Source organism: Ovis aries, chromosome 7, assembly GCF_016772045.2.
Source record: "Ovis aries strain OAR_USU_Benz2616 breed Rambouillet chromosome 7, ARS-UI_Ramb_v3.0, whole genome shotgun sequence".
Lineage (NCBI taxonomy): Eukaryota > Metazoa > Chordata > Mammalia > Artiodactyla > Bovidae > Ovis > Ovis aries.
In genome coordinates, this window is record NC_056060.1 from 75,878,169 (window position 1) to 75,897,783 (window position 19,615).

The 19,615-nt window shown below is 39.8% G+C and overlaps 1 protein-coding gene across 16 annotated transcripts in view; it reads left to right on the forward strand.

Moving 5' to 3' along the window:
* FUT8 (fucosyltransferase 8) overlaps positions 1-15,060 on the forward strand; it is a 315,633-nt gene extending 300,573 nt beyond the window's left edge. For all 16 annotated transcript variants that reach the window (XM_042252625.1, XM_042252629.1, XM_042252628.1 and 13 more), the window contains 2 exons: positions 3,884-4,034; positions 14,054-15,060. In XM_042252625.1, coding sequence (XP_042108559.1) covers positions 3,884-4,034; positions 14,054-14,371 — 469 coding nt within the window. In that variant the 3' untranslated portion in view covers positions 14,372-15,060. The remainder of the gene's footprint in view (positions 1-3,883; positions 4,035-14,053) is intronic.
* The last annotated feature ends 4,555 nt before the right edge of the window (positions 15,061-19,615 follow it).

Genomic DNA, 19,615 nt, shown 5'->3' on the forward strand with positions numbered 1-19,615 from the left:
ATTAAAACTCTCTTTGGTTGTTTTCTTTATAGAACAAATGTGACATTTCCTTCATCTCCCTGATTCAGAGCTGGGAGGGCAAAATGTCAAAAATAATGAGGCCAAATGGATCTGATCACTGAATACCAGTCTGAAACAGTGCTCAGAGACTTTTTCTTCACAGTCATTATTAGAGGCAGTGAGAGAAAGCTCCTTGGAGGCTGTGAAATGAAGAGAAATCTGAAGCAGCTGTTAGGGAATTAGGAAAACGTCCCAGTCATGGGTAGCACTCATTTGTTCGTGTGTTTATCCGCATGACTTTATGTGGAGTTCTAGATGCTGTGATGCAAAGGAAAATAAGGCTTAGTTCTAACCTTTGGGAAATACTGTGTGGAAAAAGCCACGTAAACTGATGCTTGCTGTCTCGGGGCTTATGAATAGAAACTGTTGTTAGTTCAACAAATATTTACTGATCTTCTGTTACATTCTAGATTCACTTTTAGGTGCTAGAATAACAGTAAACAGAGCAGAAGAAATACCTCTCTTTACAGTTTACATTCTAATTAGGGATGATGGAGGCGGGAATGAATGAAGACAGTAAACCGTTGTTATTTAGTTGCTAAGTCATGTCTGACTCTTCTGTGACCCCAAGGACTGTAGCCTGCCAGCCTCCCCTGTCCATGGGATTCTCCAAGCAAAAATAGTGGAGTGGGTTGCCATTTCCTTCTCCAAGGGATCTTCCTAACCCAGGGATTGAACCCAGATCTCCTGCTTAGCAGGCAGGTTCTTTACCACTGAGCCACCAGGGAAGCCCAAAATAAACAGTAAATTAATATTATGCCCAGTGATAAGAGCCATGGAGAAAAATTAAGCAAGTAGAAGGGTTAAGGTTTGCCAAACTCCTCACTAAGAGCTAGCATTTGAGCAGAGAGACAAGGAGGAAGTAAGAGATAAAACCAAGTGGATGTCTGAGGAAAGAATGTTTGACAGTCACAGCTAGTTATTAGCTAAATTTATTGAGCATTTACTGTATACGAGGTACTCTTCTAAGCTGTTTACAGTACTTAATTTAATTATTAAAAAATTATATAAAGTAAGTACAGTGATTATCCCTTTTGCATGTAACTTCCCAAAGTTTACAACTTAACTCTGATCTATCACATGTACTGAGAAAATTTATTCACTCTATACTGAAATATAATTAAACCTCTGATTCAGAGTAGAATCATTTGAACATATGGTAGATTTTTTAAAGACATCCTGTTTCAATATTTTTAACACATATCCTCTCAGGACTACTACAATATTAGTTGGTGGACATCTACATGGAATTTACTAACATAAATTTATTAGAATGATTCCTATCACCATTATTTGTTAAGATGGTGCTAATAGGGATTAGGGCTTCACCAGTGACTCGGCGGTAAAGAATCCACGTACAATTCCCAAGACACGGAATTGACCCCTGGGTTGGGAAGATCCCTTGGAGGAGGAAATGGCTATCCACTCCAGTATTCTTGCCTGGGAAATCCATGGACAGAGGAACCTGGCGGACTACAGTCCCTGGGGTGGCAAAGAGTCGGACATGACTGAAGCAACCGAGCATGCATGCATGCCAGACCTACATATGGAAGTTAAAGGAGACAAGTCTGAAGTATCACAAATTCTAAACTAAAAATTTTAATGAGATTTAATGATGATATTTATATTCTAAAGGACAAGCTCAGTGACCAAATTGGAAAGCAGGTTGGAGCCTCCTAGAGAGGCAGAAGGCAACCGGGACTCCCCCTGATGATACAGACCCTGGCCACAGGCAGTGGGAAGCTCATTCTACCACAGAGCCCCTGGTGCTAGCAAGCTCCATTTTCGAGTCCTCCTTCTAGCCTATTAGCACTGGGGGCTTATGTGCCCACTAGGTGATTGCCTCCAGTACTGGGATCCCCCGGCCCCAAAGCCAGCAGTGCTGGGACCTAGCACTTCCCACCAACAAGACCAGACCAGCCTTAGAACCTGCACACCTGCACACCAGAACCCAGCCCCATCCAGCGGTGGGCTGGCACCAGCCCTAAGATTCCCCAGACCATGTAGCCAGCTGTGTCAGGACCCAGACCCACCCACCAGCCGCTGGCAGCCCCCACATAAGGCAGGACATGACAGCCAGCCAGGCTGAGAGCTAGCACTCCCTCCCAGCCTGCCCACAGTGGTTGGCCCCACCGCAACAGAAGTGCCCCCTCGGCCCACATACAACCTCTGTTGACCAGAGGGGAGTATGTAGCTGGACCCCATAGGACATCTCCTACATAAGCTACTTCTCCAAGAACAGAAAACATAACTGGCCTGTCTAATATATAGAAATAAACACAGAGAATTAAGCAAAAATGAGGTGACAAATAATGTGTTTCAAACAAAAGAACAAACCCCAAAAGAACTAAGCAAAGCGTAGATGAGCAATCTATCCACACCAACACCACAGAAATCAAAGGATCAAAAGAGATTACTGTAAACGACTATATGTGAATAAATGGACAACCTAGAAGAAATGGATAAATTCCTAGAAATTTATGGTTTTCCAAGACTACATTAGGAAGAAATAGAAAATATGAACAAATCAATTACCAGTAATGGAACTGAATCAAGATTAATCAAAAAGCTTCCAACAAACAAAAGTCAAGGACCAGATGGCCCCATGGGTGAACTTTATGAAATATTTAAATAAGAATTAATGCCTGTACTTCCAAAAAATTGAAGAAAGAAGACTTCTGAATTCATTCTGCAAGGCAAAGGTCACCCTGATTCAAAAGCCAGACGAAGATGCCACAAAAATGGAAACATACAGACAAATATTGATAAGATACAAAAATCATTAACAGAATGTCAGCAAGCTGAATCCAAACATTAAAAGGATCATACACCATGATCATGTGGTTACAAGGATAGTCAATATTTGCAAATCCGTCAGTGCAACATACCACATTAACAAAACAAAGGATAAAAATCATATGATCATCTCAATAGGTACAGAAAAAGCATTTGACAAAATTGTATATTTATTTATAATAAAACTCTAAGTAGATGTAGAAGAAATGTACCTCAGCATAACAAAGGCTGTAATATATGACAGTCCCACAGCTAGCATAATATTCAGCAGTGAAAAGCTCAAAGTTTTTCCTCTAAGATCAGGAAGATGACAAACATGGCCATTCTCACCACTTAAATTCAACGTAGTGTTGAATGTCCTAGCCACAGCAATTGAAAGTTGTTAAGACATTATATCCCTAGAGTTTTCATCACAAGGAAAAGTTTTTCTTTTTCCTTTTTGAAAGATGTTGTCTCTTTAGGAGATGAGGGATAGTGACTGAACTCATTGTGGTAACCATTTCGTGATGTGTGTAAGTCAGTTCATTGTGCCTTACACTTACATGATACTGTATGTCAATTATATATCAATAAAACTGGAAGAAAAAGACAATGTATAAATTACACTTTTAAAAAGATGAAAAGGATAGTTTAAGGATAAAAGTGGGAGAGGAATGCATAAAATGAAAATGTGTCAATGTGAAAAAAAATGAAAGCAGGCCGAAAAAGCTCTTCAAGGTCACTCATTACAAAGAAAGAGCTTTCTGTTTGCAATTATTTCATGAACTGAAAGGGACATTCTGATGCATATTTGTACTTTATATGACATGCCAATAACTTTTAACATACAGGACACCCCAGAATGGTTTCTTCCCCATCAGTGGATTCAAAGATGCTTTGTCAGCTACTCTATTGAGTGCCAGAGTTAAAGCTCTCCTTACTGTTGGAAAGAGAGGCACACCTGTGTAAAGGAGGTCCACCTCCTGTTGATAGGATACTACTTCCTGATAGAATTCTGTGATTTCAGTGATTTTGTTTCTTTTTCCAGGTACCCCAATTATGAATTTATTAGTGATAACTCTATCTCTTGGTCAGCTGGACTACACAATCGATACACAGAAAATTCACTTCGAGGTGTGATCCTGGATATACACTTTCTCTCCCAGGCAGACTTCCTGGTGTGTACGTTTTCATCCCAGGTAAGCATTTTTAAATGGTCAGTACTCTGTGGTTATATTAGGTCAGGAAGTTCTTGGATCTTTTTAAAAAATGTTAGTTATCATGATTCAAGTGCAGTGTTTTAATATTGGGAAATGATCTCTTTTATGAAAAGATGAAAAGATTCCAGAAAGCATAGCTTTTTTATTGCATTGAACATTTAGTTGTTTCCAAGCAGCTGTTGAATACATCTCTAATGAAGCCAGTTACTGGGGTTGTTGTAAAGTATTTGGCTTATTCACAGCATTTAACAGAAACAGCAAGTAAGTTTACTTAATACTTTCTGGTTTTGCATACAATCAATATGTAACCAGAATCCATCCATTTCTACACATCAGTGCACTGATACTGAGAGACTTAAATGCTCAGCATTTTGCCTTACTTCATTGCTTTGTAGAAAATAAGAAAGAGGAAATGTAATTCCTCTCAAGTCCTTTTACATTTCTGCTACGGCTAAGTGGCTAAGTCACGTCAGTCATGTCCGACTGTGTGCGACCCCGTAGATGGCAGCCCACCAGGCTCCCCCGTCCCTGGGATTCTCCAGGCAAGAACACTGGAGCGGGTTGCCATTTCCTTATCCAATGCGTGAAAGTGAAGTCACTCAGTCGCATCCGACTCTCTGCGACCCCATGGACTGCAGCCTACAAGGCTCCTCCATCCATGGGAGCTTCCAGGCAAGAGTACTGGAGTGGGTCACCCGTGCCTTCTCCTTCTCCTTTATATTTCTACCTAGCAAGAAATAGTACAATATATTTAAGCAATACCATATATTAAGCATTCTTTAACTATTACAGAAAAAATATATGTCGTTGGTTTGGTGTCTGTTTTTATGAGTGTCCAATCAGCCTTATTTGCCCAGTGGAATATCAACATAGAAATATTTGTTGTGGATTTTATTCAGCTCTCTTATTTATGTGCATATTATTGGTTAGTTTATTCAACAAGCTATTAAATGGTTGTTTGTGCTCAGATCTATGCTGGGGTAGAGGGAATTTCATGGAATTGAAGATACAGATCTTAGCCTGGTCAAGAATCTAGTGAGCAGAATATTCACATGAAATAACTAGAGAATAATTACCAAGAAATATAAACCATGTAAGATAAATATATGCCTAAAAGCTTGAAGAAGCAGAGAAAAGAAAATGTGAAAAGGAAAGTCACATCATTTACATGGGAATATACTGCAGAGAGTATAAAGAAAATAGCAAGTTTATTGTATGACAATGCACTTTATCACAATGGTGTGGTGTTATGATTGCTGGAAAGATACTTACCCTAACAAAGGCTGTATACATTCCTTCAGTGTGGAATAAGACTACAGTTAAGACCCAAAGACAGCTACCCAGAACAGGAGTCACAAAGCAGCAGTCCTCATCCGAAGGGAAACGTGAAGGCATCTATAGCTGATATTTCTCCCTTAGTGGGGTCAGGATCCTATCGCTGAGATGGTCCCTTTTCTATTCTTATGGAAGGTGAGGGGAGGAGTTGTAACTACCTGCTGCTGCTGCTGCTGCTGCTAAGTCGCTTCAGTCGTGTCCGACTCTGTGCGACCCCATAGATGGGGGCCCACTGTCTCTGGAATTCTCCAGGCAAGAACGTTGGAGTGGGTTGCCATTTCCTTCTCCAGTGCATGAAAGTGAAAAGTGAAAGTGAAGTCGCTCAGTCGTGCCCAACTCTTAGCGACCCTATGGACTACAGCCTACCAGGCTCCTCCGTCCATGGGATTTTCCAGGCAAGAGTACTGGAGTGGAGTGCCTTTGCCTTCTCCGTGTAACTACCTAGTCCCTCTCAACTGCTTTTGATAATCTGGCTGTGTGCCTGTGTGATCAACAGGTGCAAATAACACATTTTCGAATGGTTGTTGTTAGAGCAATTGAATCAATAATTTCCAAATGCACCACCTCTTCCTTCAGTTCACTTCAGTTCAGTTCAGTCACTCAGTCCGACTCTTTGCGACCCCATGAATCACAGCACGCCAGGCCTCCCTGTCCATCACCAACTCCCGGAGTTCACTCAGACTCACATCCATCGAGTCAGTGATGCCATCCAGCCATCTCATCCTCTGTCATCCCCTTCTCCCAGCATCAGAGTCTTTTCCTGCCCCCAATCCCTCCCAGCATCAGAATCTTTTCCAATGAGTCAACTCTTCACATGAGGTGGCCAGAGTACTGGAGTTTCAACTTAAGCATCATTCTCTCCAAAGAACACCCGGGGCTGATCTCCTTTAGAATGGACAGGTTGGATCTCCTTGCAGTCCAAGGGACTTGCAAGAGTCTTCTCGAACACCACAGTTCAAAAGCATCAATTCTTCGGCACTTGGCTTTCTTCACAGTCCAACTCTTGCATCCATACATGACCACTGGAAAAACCATAGCCTTGACTAGATGGACCTTTGTTGGCAAAGTAATATGTCTCTGCTTTTCTATATGCTATCTAGGTTAGTCATAACTTTAGGCATAAATTTTAGGCCTAAAGTCTGTTCCTTTAGTCCAGGGTTTCTCAACCTGGCACCATTGACTTTAGGGGCTGGATAAGTTGTTGTGGGCCATTGTATTGTGCACTATAGCATGGTTAGCAGCATCTGTGGCCAGTAGACCCTCATCTCAAGTTCTAACAGTCAACAGTGTTTCCAGACCATTGCCAAATGTCCCAGGTTGGGGAAGTGAGAGGGCAAAATCGTCCTTGTAAGAACCACTGCTCTAATTATAAAGCTCTAAAATTAAACAAAGGGCTTTCCAGGTGGCTCAGTGGTAAAAGAATCCACCTGCCGATACAGGAGACACCAGTTCCATACCTGGATCGGAAAGACCGCCCCCTCCCCCCACCGGAAGGAAGAAATGGCAAACTTCTTCAGTATTTTTGCTTAGATAACCCCATGGACAGAGGAGTTGATCTTTGCCTAGATAATCCCATGGGGTCGCAAAGAGTCAAACACACTGAGTGACTGAACACATACACACACACTCAAATATAAGCATGTCTAAACATTGGCAGATCTTACATGTAGGTAGACAGTGAGACTTACAAGTGCCCTGTGTTTTCCATCCTTTCTTCCAGCTCTCCTTAATTAGGCTGTTAAGCTCATTTTGGAAAGAAAAAAAGAATTTTTTTTTTTCCTTTTCAGTGATGTGCTATAGAATTTTTGATCCTTGTAGCCTCACAACACTTTTGACCCAAAAGTCAGGAGCTCTGTCATTTCATGATAATGGAAACCTGTCCAGATTAGAAGAACATATTGTTCATACTTCTTTGTTCTATTTTATGCATAATATTAACCTCAGTGTGTTCTTCAGACCTCAGATCCAGAAAGACAGTTTATATGAAGAAAGAGTGCTGAGAGGTCTGATTGTGTCCAAAGGAGTAAGATTCGTGATTATATATTATATTGTTCGTTAAAACTCTTGGCAAGTCAAAGTTCATCCAAAAGAACTCTCCTAATTTGAACCAATATTTTGTGTCCCAAAATAGATTTGAATATCTCAGACATTTTATGTTAGGGTTCAGAATAAAAGTTTAATAGTAAAAATACCTTATATTTATATAATGAGTAGCAGTTTGCTAAATGTGATCACCTCCTTTCTTGATGACTAATGGCTCTAGCATTTGATATGGTGGAATAATTCCACACTTGGTGATAAATCTTTGAGTTTACTTGCACTTCAGTATTTTTGAAAATATTTTTAGTATAAAGGCATTTGATACAGTTTAATATTTTTATGGTGTGAGTGAAGTTGGTTGCTGGCTCACAGTTTCCTTGCCATAAATCAAAATTGGGATTGTTTTGAAAAATGCCCCCAAAATGTCTCAACAACAGCAGCAGTGGAGTTGGAGAAAAACTCGCTGATGGCATAAGTGTCAAGCTTTTAACTTCACAAGGCAGGGAATAAGAATGAGGCATTGTAGGTTCTGGGGTCACACTACCTGGGTTTTAAATCCATCTTTGACCACTTAGTGACTGCAGCATTTGAACAAATTACTTAGACTATCACTGACTTTTTTTTCCCCTCCCTATAAAAATAGTAATAATAATACCTACTGCATAAAGTTTTAGTGAAGAATTAAAGAGTTATTATAGGTAAAAAGCACTGAGAATAGTACTGAGCGATATATTAAATGCAATGTTAGCTGTTATTTATATGGGACTTCCCTGGTGGCTCAGACGGTAAAGCGTCTGTCTAGCAGTGCGGGAGACCTGGGTTTGAGCCCTGGGTCGGGAAGATTCCCTGGAGAAGGAATTGGCAACCCACTCCAGTACTCTTGCCTAGAAAATCCCATGGATGGAGGAGCCTGGTGCAGGCTACTGTCCATGGGGTCACAAAGAGTTGGACACAACTGAGCGATTTCACTCACTTCACTCACTCCCTCACATTATTTATATAGGAATAGGACTGTCTTTGCCTGTTAGACTCTACAGTATTTATGTGAGCAGCTCTTTTTCACATGGCCCCATTTCAGACTATTTGTTCTCCCATTTTGGAAGGAACATGAAACATGCTATTCAAGGACACCGCTGCCTCTACTTATGGTCACAGGTGATGTGTGGGGTCCACATAGCCACTGTGTGCATTGATGCATGTAACAGTTCTTCATAAAGAAGAACAAACAGGAACATTCAGCATATTAATTGCTATGCCAAGGCACCATCTTAAATTTCTTTAGCTTATTGAAGGACAGCATCACCGTATAATGAATTTTAAAGAACAAAAACTCTTCATTCCCAAAGGGTGAGTGATAAGTAACAGTATTTGCTGTCGCAAATGTAGGTGAACTTATGTATAGTTTTAACTTTAGGAAAATTAATCTGCAGGCTTTCTTATTTATGCCACAGGCATGCTAGAAAGTGGGAAGGGGGACAAGAAAATAAAACAATGAGAACCAAATCTCAGCCCAGAATAAAACATGGACAACCAACTTTCAAATTTTCCTTGATGATAATCTCATTTCAAGAAATGGTGAGAAGGAATAAGAGTTTAGACTCTTCTTTATAATGCTTTGGCAATCCTACAGTTTCAGTCATGTAAACTTTCTGTCTCCTGTATACTACTACCCTTTGAGAGCATTTATCCTATATAACAAGTGAGAGTTTATCTGTTGACTGTGTGCTGTTGTAGAAAATCCTAGAAGAATAAAATGCATTGTTGGAGGGAAATTGCAAGGCCTGGTTGATGTTTAAGAAACTATAGGCAGAAATGTCATGACTCCTTAATCAGGATTCTTTATAAGGTTTTGGATCCATTCTTCTCAGCCTGAGGGCTTCTAAACATCCTTGGTTTTATATCCACAAATAAGGTCTGGGAATTCTCTCTCCTTAAGTGAAAAGTTTTTAAAAGCCAAGAATATGACTCTGCTCTCTAATTTTGTTTCTGTTGTTACTCTTAGTTTTCTGAATTCCTTCATCAAAGCTTTTTCTCAAAGTTAGGTTTGTCCTAAAAGCTTCATAAATTGAAGAAAACAAGCTATAGGATTTAGTCTGAAATTTAGAGGCATTATTTTTCAAGAACATCAACTAAGTTTTGAAAGCTATGCAGTGAGTCATATTCCAGACTATTCTACCAAATACTCTAACCTTGTTCTGTGTTACTGGAAGTTGTGTATGCCCTAAGTATCTACTGTGTCATTTATTTTCATATTTAACAAAACCATCTTAAATCTGAAGCAAAGAAATTACATTTGGAGAAATAACAGCAGTTGACAGCTCACTCTGGGCAAAATATCAGAAGGGTTTTGTTTTTTTTAATACTGCCTATCAAGTTTTACAATCAGGTTTTATCACTTGAAATCTCATTTACAAAAATGGTTGTAGATGTCCATTTTAAAGACTATAGGTAATTGATGTTTTTTAAGGAGCAGTCAGTATTTGTTCAGTAGTTTCTCAGTCATTAAAATCACCATAGGACACATTTTTTTCCCCTTGCGACACTTCCTGTGTGGCACTTAATGTGACATTCTTGTGGCATTTTCTGTTGTTTCATTCTAAATCACACACAACACAACTTGCTTTGTCACACTTTGCATCAGATTTTGGAAAGCCCAGAAGGAAAAGCCAGACACTGATTGATTTTATTTCCAGACAGACAGCTCTAGATAGGGATCTCCATGGAGGTGTGGTTATGAAATAGCAGTGGATACTGCCTTCTCACTGAAGAGCAAAATAGAGCAGTTTACAGTAAAAATGCACAGATACCCCAGCCTCACACAGAGAGACACGAGCCCACTTCCAGCTTTTCACACGTGAGAGATCTTTCTGGCCCTGTCTGTTTTGACAAAAAGCCAATATCCCATCTGCTCTCAGAAAGCTTTGGAGGTTCATGCAAAGCTCAGCTGGTTGTTAGGGACAAAATTCAGACTTTCCTTGGACTTTCCTTCCTTTTTAAATTTTTTTCTTAATACAGTCATATCTGTGTTTCATCCTTTGGCAGGATTTTTGCTCTTACTCATAACTGTGTGCTTAGTAGTGTTCTAAAAACAGTACAGTGACACGTCAACAGTGGGTGAAATAAGGCATACTACATATGGCCATCCACTGCTTTGCAAACCATAAAGACGACTCCTCGCAATCACGCTACCTGTCATGTATCAAAGATGAGTATTGACATCAGCTGGAAGGCGTCATTTACCTGCTGTGTGATTTGGATTTGTAAAGCCCAGAGGGGACGCCTGCTGCTGCTGCTGCTAAGTCGCTTCAGTCGTGTCTGACTCTGTGCGACCCCATAGACGGCAGCCGACCAGGCTCTGCCGTCCCTGGGATTCTCCAGGCAAGAACACTGGAGTGGGTTGCCATTTCCTTCTCGTGAGAGGATACCTAGAGTGATTAAATGCAAACATTGACACTATAGTCAGCTTTCCAACTCTTTACAGTAAATTGCCCCCTGGTTAACATAGAGAAAAAATTTAATTACTCAGAATGTTCTATATGGATCTTAAGGATTAATATCACCAGTGGACTTGCATCTCAGCTGCTGGACTAATATTGTACATGGAGCAGTATTCATTCAGAAGGTATTTATCGAGTGGCTGCTTTGAGGCAGGCACTATTCTAGGTTCTTATCCTAACACTCTAAGGCAGCTGAGTGTGTGGTTTAGAGACAGAGTCCTAATTACATTTCTGCCATTTCAGTCAGTTCAGTTCAGTCTCTCAGTCATGTCCAACTCTTTGCGACCCCATGGACTGCAGCATGCCAGGCCTCCCTGTCCGTCACCAACTCCCGGAGCTTCCTCAAACTCATGTCCATTGAGTCGGTGATGCCATCCAACCATCTCATTCTTTGTTGTCCCCTTCTCCTCCCACCTTCAATCTTCCCCAGCATCAGGGTCTTTTCCAATGAGTCAGTTCTTCACATCAGGTGGCCAAAGTATTCTGCCATTTACTAACCCCTTTATTCATTTTGTTTAATTTTTGGAGATTTTTGGAAATATTAATATAGTTTCTTCAGCTATAAAATATAAATAATAATAGTAACCAAGTCATAGGGTTGTTGTGAGAGTTAAATGAGTTGAGAAAAAGTGTGTACAAGTCCAGCTATTAGAACAGTGGTCAGTAGGCTCACCTGCTCTCATTATTGCCGTTATTATAAGAAGGAGCCTTTTATTGGCCCACCGTTCATAATTTCTTTGGCATAAGAAGGTATGTATGTTATCCATCAGGTTAATACATCAACAACTATTGATTGTTGTTGTTGTTGTTCGGACACTAAGTCAGGACTGACTCTGCAACTCTGTGGACTGCATTATGCCAGGCTCCTCTGTCCTCCACTATCTCCTGGAGTTTGCTCAAATTCATGTTCGTTAAGTTAATGATGCTGTCTGACCATCTCATTCCTCTGCCACCCACTTCTCCTTTTGCCTTCAATCTTTCCCACCATCAGGGTCTTTTCCAGTGAGGTGGCTCTCTGCATCAGGTGGCCAAAGTATCAGAGCAGCTATTGCTAGCCAAACATAAACTGATCGTTAGGAATACCCTCAAAAGAAAGCACATTCCTAAGGGTGTGGGACTGAAGGCAGTGTTGTTTTTATGAGAATGAGAAGTTAATTAGCGAAAGGGGAAGACACATTAGGGTCCATTGCCATGATGGACATTGTAGTCATCCCAAGGTGGTACAAGGTCTAGCATCCCTGACTAGGGATAATTGAAAACGGGGTGGAGGGACCCTGAAAATACAATTCAGGTTTTCCCAAGGCCTGCCTTGGCCTTACGCTATCCAAAATGTGAGCATGGAGAATAGGATCTGCAAGAAAAAATATGCTTAGCAGTTAACAAGTATACACATTCTGCCTAGGTTCAAAACCTGAATATGCCACTTAATAATAGTATAACTCTGGCCATTTTCCTTAACTGATCTTTGACATCCATAAAACAAACATGATAGAATATTATGGGACTCCTGACAATTAAATTAGACCTTGGAAGCAATGTCCGACAGGAAAAACTAAGTAAAACTCAGTAAACATTAACCTCTGTCTTTGTTATTGTACTTTGCTATTATTGGAGCTACTTTGTTTTAATTATTTAGATTCTTTCCAAAGTCTTCAGTTGATTTTGCAAACCCTGTATGGGCCTCTGACTAAACATGAAGTCCAAGTTCAAAATCTTTTTTAGCCTCATTTTATTATAGTTTCAGTATTCTACCAGTGATGTCAATTATACTGTGACATTCCCAATATAAAATTAGTTTGTTGACAAAGTAGCAGATTTGAAAGCAAACTTATTCTCTTGGTTCTAGGTCTAGTTGAAATCCTAGCACTAGAATTAGTCCCTATCTGCAAAGTTAAAAATACTGTCTAAACTTAGTTTTATTTACAAATTATATATGGCACTTAAGAAGTGCCCCTCCAGTTCCTGAAATTCAGATTTTTTTTAAAGACTTAAGTTGATTATTAACCTAATCAGATTCTATTTACTCATAACACTTAAGAATTCAGTTTTGATATTGTGAATGCCGAAGTTTTTAAGAACTACTAGGTACCTTAAATTGCTCCACTGAGAAGATTGAGTTATTATTAGCATCATTTTAAATATGTGCAAAAGTATTGATATAGGGACAATAAAACTCCATTAACTGAGATAACTACAACTGGAGATGTAGAAAAATTTGACCTCAGTTGAGTCCTGTGTTCATAGTACATAATGGAAGAATTTTCTAAGCAAACTGATAGTATTCTCTTTTGTTTTCACTTATCCTTAAAAAAGTTTCTGAAACCCATTTACTATGTAATGAATATATTTGTTAGTTGTTTAGAATGTTATACCTCCATTAAGATAGTTTACCTTTTTAGCAAGTCTGAAGCTCAAGGACTGAGGAATTTCAGCTGCCATCCAATGAGAATGTTAGGTGTTCTTTGGACAGAGGGATCCTTTAAGTAGCCTTAAATGCATCAGGTAGATGCGCCTTCCCCAAGGGCTAGTTCATCTTGTTTCAATCTAGACTGCTGCTATCTACACATCACACACGAAACTCTTCAGAGCAGAAGTGGCAGATATGTTTTAGCTCATTTGGCAATAGTTGATTGTCAGTAATTACATGAGTTTCTATTGAGAAGAGTTCTGAGACCAGATCTAAATTAGCAGAAAAGAGTATGTGATTTATTAACACTGAATGAAAGGAAGGGAGCAGCAGCATTTGTGTAAAGTATTTATAATCCTGAACCTTAAAGTTCACCAAGGGCACAGACTATGTTATTTTTGCCCAGCACTCTGTGGCTCTTAATAAGTGTTTATTCTCAAAATACTTTGCACAATATATACATATACTTTTTTTCTCTGCAAGATACTAATTGTAATTATCTTCTATGTTAAAAAAAAAAGATACAGGCAAAGAAATGAAGAATGACTTTGTACCATCATCTGAGAGCAAAGGGACTGAAAACCTGGGACTGGAATCTACCACTCGTTCTCACAGCCCCAGTCCTAGCTTAGTCCTCGTCTCTTTGGCAAGGGCTCTCGGATTGCTACAAAGGCGATCTTAACATGTACTAACAGATTTTTTTTTCATGCTTTCCCAAGGTCTGTCGAGTTGCTTATGAGATCATGCAGACACTGCATCCCGATGCCTCAGCAAACTTCCATTCTTTGGATGACATCTACTATTTTGGAGGCCAAAATGCCCACAACCAGATTGCCATTTATCCTCACGAACCTCGAACTGCGGATGAAATCCCCATGGAACCTGGAGATATCATTGGTGTGGCTGGAAATCATTGGGATGGCTATTCTAAAGGTGTCAACAGAAAACTGGGAAGGACGGGCCTGTATCCCTCCTACAAAGTTCGAGAGAAGATAGAAACGGTCAAGTACCCCACATACCCTGAGGCTGAGAAATAAAGCTTAGATGGACCAGAAAGACCACCAAACTCGGTTCAAACCATTTGAGCCAAACAGTAGATGAAGAAGGCCCCAACCTAACAGCCCGTGGTTAAAACGAATCAACATCTTCAGCATCAGGAGCAGCTGGGATCTGCCAGATGCTTCATTGGTGGAATTGCTCTTTAACAAGGGCTACAGTGCCCTTAAACCCATGCACAGTCCAATAATGTACTCATGTATAACATGCAAACAGATTGTTTTCTACGTTACCCCTTCTTTCAAGACTATGTCCCCATGAAACAAACACTGCCACATTGTGTAATTTAAGTGACACAGACGTTTTGTGTGAGACTTCAAACATGGTGCCTATGCCTGAGAGACCTATGTGACCAAATGAGATGACTTGAATAGTTCCCTCTTGTGGGGAGCTTGATCCTTAGCCAGTGGTGGTATTGTAACCACTGAATTCACTCCAGTCAACAGATTCAGAATGAGAATGGATGTTTTTGTCTGGAATTTTTTTTTTTTTTTAAGTAATTGCACCGGTTCATCCACCTCATCATTAATAAGTGAAGGATACAACAGAAAATAAAATATTCACACTCCATTAGGAACTTTTGTAAAACAATGCCATGAACAGATTCTTTAGTACTCAATGTTTCTGGACATTCTCTTTGATAACAAAAAATAAATTTTAAAAAGAGGAATTTTGTGGAGTTTCTAGAATTTTATATCAGATGATGATGTAGCCAGCATTATAATGGAAAATGATGATAAAAAGGAGTTTTACAGTTTTTCTGCTTTACTTTTTTATTTTTCTGTTTTGGATTGAATGGCTTAGCTCAGAGAGTCACTGGTCCATTTGAACACTGAACACTGAGTTTAGTTGGTGCACGTTATAGAGTTGCTCAGAACACTCTTTGGAAGTTTTTATTTTATTATTAATATTTTGGACATTGTTTATTTGTTTTAATTAATCAAATAATCATACTCCTTGCTGTCCGAAGAACTATTCCCTCCATTTCCGAACTAATAATTTCAGGCTTGTTCTTTCTTATTGGAGCTATTGTCACTTTTTGTGAGTTGAGTCCTGTTATTTCAGCCAAGAAATGATTTTGTGCCCTTTACTATCATGTCCTGCTTTTGAGAGTACCAGGAATCTGTGGTGTTGGGAAGCTGGCTCTGTTTCTGAAATGCGTGTCCAACAGTATATAGAGTTTGGTGAACAAAGTAGAGGGGAACCAGTACGAGACCAAAATGAACTTGGGATTATCCCATCCAGGTATTTCTTTTTAGTAATTCTACATCAGAATCACTTCAAAAGACAAGACTTTGATGCCCGCTATGCTTTCTCTCTGAACGTCACTTTTCTCCTTATAAGATCACCTCCTCTTTTCAGCAGCCTGCCTCTTTTTAGATGCCTGGTAGGAGTATTTCATAGCATTGTTTTACCTTCTGAAAGAAAATTTTGATCCATGTAGGAACCAGTAGCAGGCCTGGTATTAAATTTTAGGAATCCTAAACAAAAAATCCTGTCCTTCATATCATCTGTAAATGAAAATGCCTGTGTATAAAATATCCCCACCAAACTTCCCTAAATTCTTCCTACTTTTCCAGTCAAGTCTCCCAGATATAACTGTCTAGTATCAGTAAGCAATTTTCAATTTAATTTTGGTACAAGTAAGTCATTTGAGACAAAAATTTCCAACTGAGCAGAGGTGCTTTGAAATGCAAGTTGTTTTCTAATTCTCATCTCACTTGTCATCAGAGCATCAGTAACCATGGGTTTTTATTTCCTCTGCTGAAATCTCTTGTTTTTATTCATTATGAGCTCATTTTCTTCTGCTTCTTTGAACATAGTTATAATAACTGCTTTAAAACCCTTTTCTGCTAAGTCTAATACCTAATTAATCTCAAAGTTGGTCTCTATTTGTCTTTTCTCTAGAGAAAGAATCACATTTTTCTGGTTATTCAAATATTAAGTAAATTTAGATTGTATCGTGAATATTAAGTGTTTATGTTGTAGATTCTGTTATATTCCTCTTAAAACACTGATGTTTTTGTTTGTGCAGACATTTAACTTCATTGGACTCAAACTGTAAACTGTCTTGGGCAACAACACAAAGCCTAAATTATTTTATCTTTACCTGGAGTCTTCCCCATACGGATATGGTTTAGGAGTCAACTAGAGATGAGGGTGGATTTTACACATAGAAGTTGAAGCCCTTTCTTTGGCTTTCTGTATTCTGAGATTTCCATCCTCACTTTCCAGCAGCTGTCATTGCTCTGATTCTGTGACATCCTCTGCTTCTTCAGCCAGAAAGATGGCAGTTTTCTATCCACCTAAAAGCCACAAAAATGGAAAACTCATCTTGTACCTTTCCCTTCTTCCAAGTTTCAGTCTCTTTCCAGAGTTTGTCTGCTACTTCAGTGACTTTGAGTAGCTTTTTTGTATTTTGTCAAATGTTGATCGTTGTTATCCATTGGAAGGTCTGTTCAGTAGGTGCTAAAACTGTCATACAGGAAGTGAAACTCTGAAGCAGAGATTTAAAATGAAAAAGTATGGTCGGGGAGGGAAGAGCCTCTGTTTAGATTCTGACCTTAATAGCCAAGCAGCCAATAGCTTTAAGCAGGAAGCAAAACAAAACTACCAAATTGTTCAACCTACGGGTGTGAATGGCTAATGAATACCGCTGACCACTGCCTTCTGAAAAACTTTTCTGAACCACGTTTTTGCAAATCATCAAGTACATGCCATACAGGCTGCCCTGTTGGGAGGACTGATATTTCTTCACCACTGTTGTAATTTCTCCATGAAAATCTGGTACTTTAAAAGTCTGCATGGTATTGGATCAAGTGGCCAAGGCAAAATTAAGATGATTTGGGTCTTTTCCTTGTTACTAGACCCATTTCTGAAAGAGCCTTACCTAGAACAAAGTTATTAGCCTGGGCTCACTGAACTTGCCTACCAGCATCCTGCACACTAAAAACAAAACAGTTATAAAAGTTCTTCCTGGTCCTGCCACTCAAGTCTGATTTAGTGCTGAGCTGAACTTAAAGAGTTCATGCTGGTTGTCAAAGTGCTCTCAGCCCTCTTGCAAGATTTCTTTGTGTCCCAAGTGAATGAGACTCGTTGCTTCCTTCTCTGATCTTTAGGTTTTTTTCCTATCATATAGAGCGTAGCCTGTTGAGAACATGAATGGCCTCAGCTTCTGAGGGGCTTGAGAGTTTATAAGAGAAAAAGCACATCTAAAAAGCTATCTCACAGAGTGATTATTGTCATCATCTTTTAGTTAGAATGCAATCACTGTGTATTGTTTAAGCAGAAAAAGTATTGGGGTCTAAATGGTGCCTCTAGAAGAATGTCCTCTGTCTCAGAATAAATCTCTTTTACTTGAGGTGCAGCAGACATGTCCTCTTTGACCACAGCCAACTCCCTGATACTTCATTTGTTCTCCTGGGAGGCTGTACAATAGCCAGAATCAATAGTCTGTACAGAATAGTTGTATGGCTTGGGAACTTGGCAATAACACCCTAATTTATGCCAGATGCAGACTCTGGGTAATTTTTTAAATGCAGTGCCCAGAAGGAAGCACGAAGGAGAAGTTGCCTCAGCAATTACTGGTTCCTGACAGCAGTCTCTGTCTTGGAAACAGGGAGAAGCTGTTCCAGGATCCTTGGCAGGGCAGACGCAGGCCAGGGCAAGTTCTCTGGCTTCAACTTTCACTGACGTTACGCATGTTTGAAGTTGCCCTTCGACAGCACATTCACTTTTGGTTCCTTCATACAAGTCAGAATCTCTGAGTACCTAATCAGCTGTTCAGCCTTGCCATCTGCAGTCCAGTTAAGTTGCCACCTGCTTTTCCCTCTCCTTATTCTCAAGACAATCTTGAGTTTATCTATCTACAGAAAATGATCTCATGTGAATGGTTCCTTTGTTATTGTTCCATTGTTCATGCAGTTCCTATGCTAATTACTTAGACTATAGTTTTATCATTGGCATCTCCCAGATAATAAGGAAACATCAACCCCCTTGGACAGTTTGAGGTAATATAGGCCTGAATCTGAGATATAATGGTGCTGTTAATATATACTGTGTATTTGTGGGCATTTAACTTAAGCTAAACATTTCAAAGGCTTTTAACAAATCAGTGTCCTTATACTCAAGGGAATGTGGCCAGGGCATCCTTTGCTTAAAAACTATGTTAATCAGAACAGAACCTGCACTTTTTTAAAAAGCAGTGTATCGAAGGTCATGGCCATAACTATTTGATGTTTTGGGAAGAGAGCCAGGAAGGGAGTTCAGAGCCCCTACTGACCTGTCGTCTGTAACTGTAACCTCTCCTCCTTTTTTGAGTCAGTGTCCTGTGGAGGCTATTGTTCCCTAACTGCCTGTGTGGGTAGAGAAAAGGCCATTAACCAAGAAAAAGCGGCATGTTTGTTTGTCACCCAGCTGGGCATGAGAGCATCTGGTGGAGGCTGGGAATGTGCACTGCTTTGTACAAAGAGCACAGATAGTTCGGACTGTGGGTGTGGTCAGCAGCCTGAGGAATGCTGGGACTTGGCGTTTCCAGCTAGTCTTAAGCTCCCAGCTCCCTCGTGGATTGCAGCCCCTAAGAATTTTCTGGCCCAGCATAAAAAAGAAGGAAGTTAAGTGTGTGCAAAGTCAGAAGACCAGTTCTCCATTTTGTTTCTCCTTGTCACAGTGCCTACGAGCTGATACGTTCCTGTACCTCAGATTCTCTAGAGGAAAGATGAGTGGTACTGAAAATCTCTGAACTGGGGTTGAAAACAACTGGCCTTCCATTTTGTCTCTGCCATTGAATGTCACATCATTCTCGAAGTTCCATGTTCTTCATCTGTGAACTGAATTGTTTGGATTTAATCAGAGTTTGTAAATGTTACTGTCTGTTTGGGGTCCATAGGTCTAAATTGGGTGGCTACTACTCAGCCTCAGCAGATTATTGTGCTAAGGCATAATGTGGCCAGATCCTTGTTTTTCAAGAGAAGCCAAATCTATTTTTATACAAAATTTTAAATACTAGTATCTCATTTTAAAAATGTAAGACACTAAAGAGTACAGAAATAGATGGGGAAATAGTGGAAACAGTGTCAGACTTTATTTTGGAAGGCTCCAAAATCACTGCAGATGGTGACTGCAGCCATGAAATTAAAAGACACTTACTCCTTGGGAGAAAAGTTATGACCAACCTAGATAACATATTGAAAAGCAGAGACATTACTTTGCCAACAAAGGTCCAT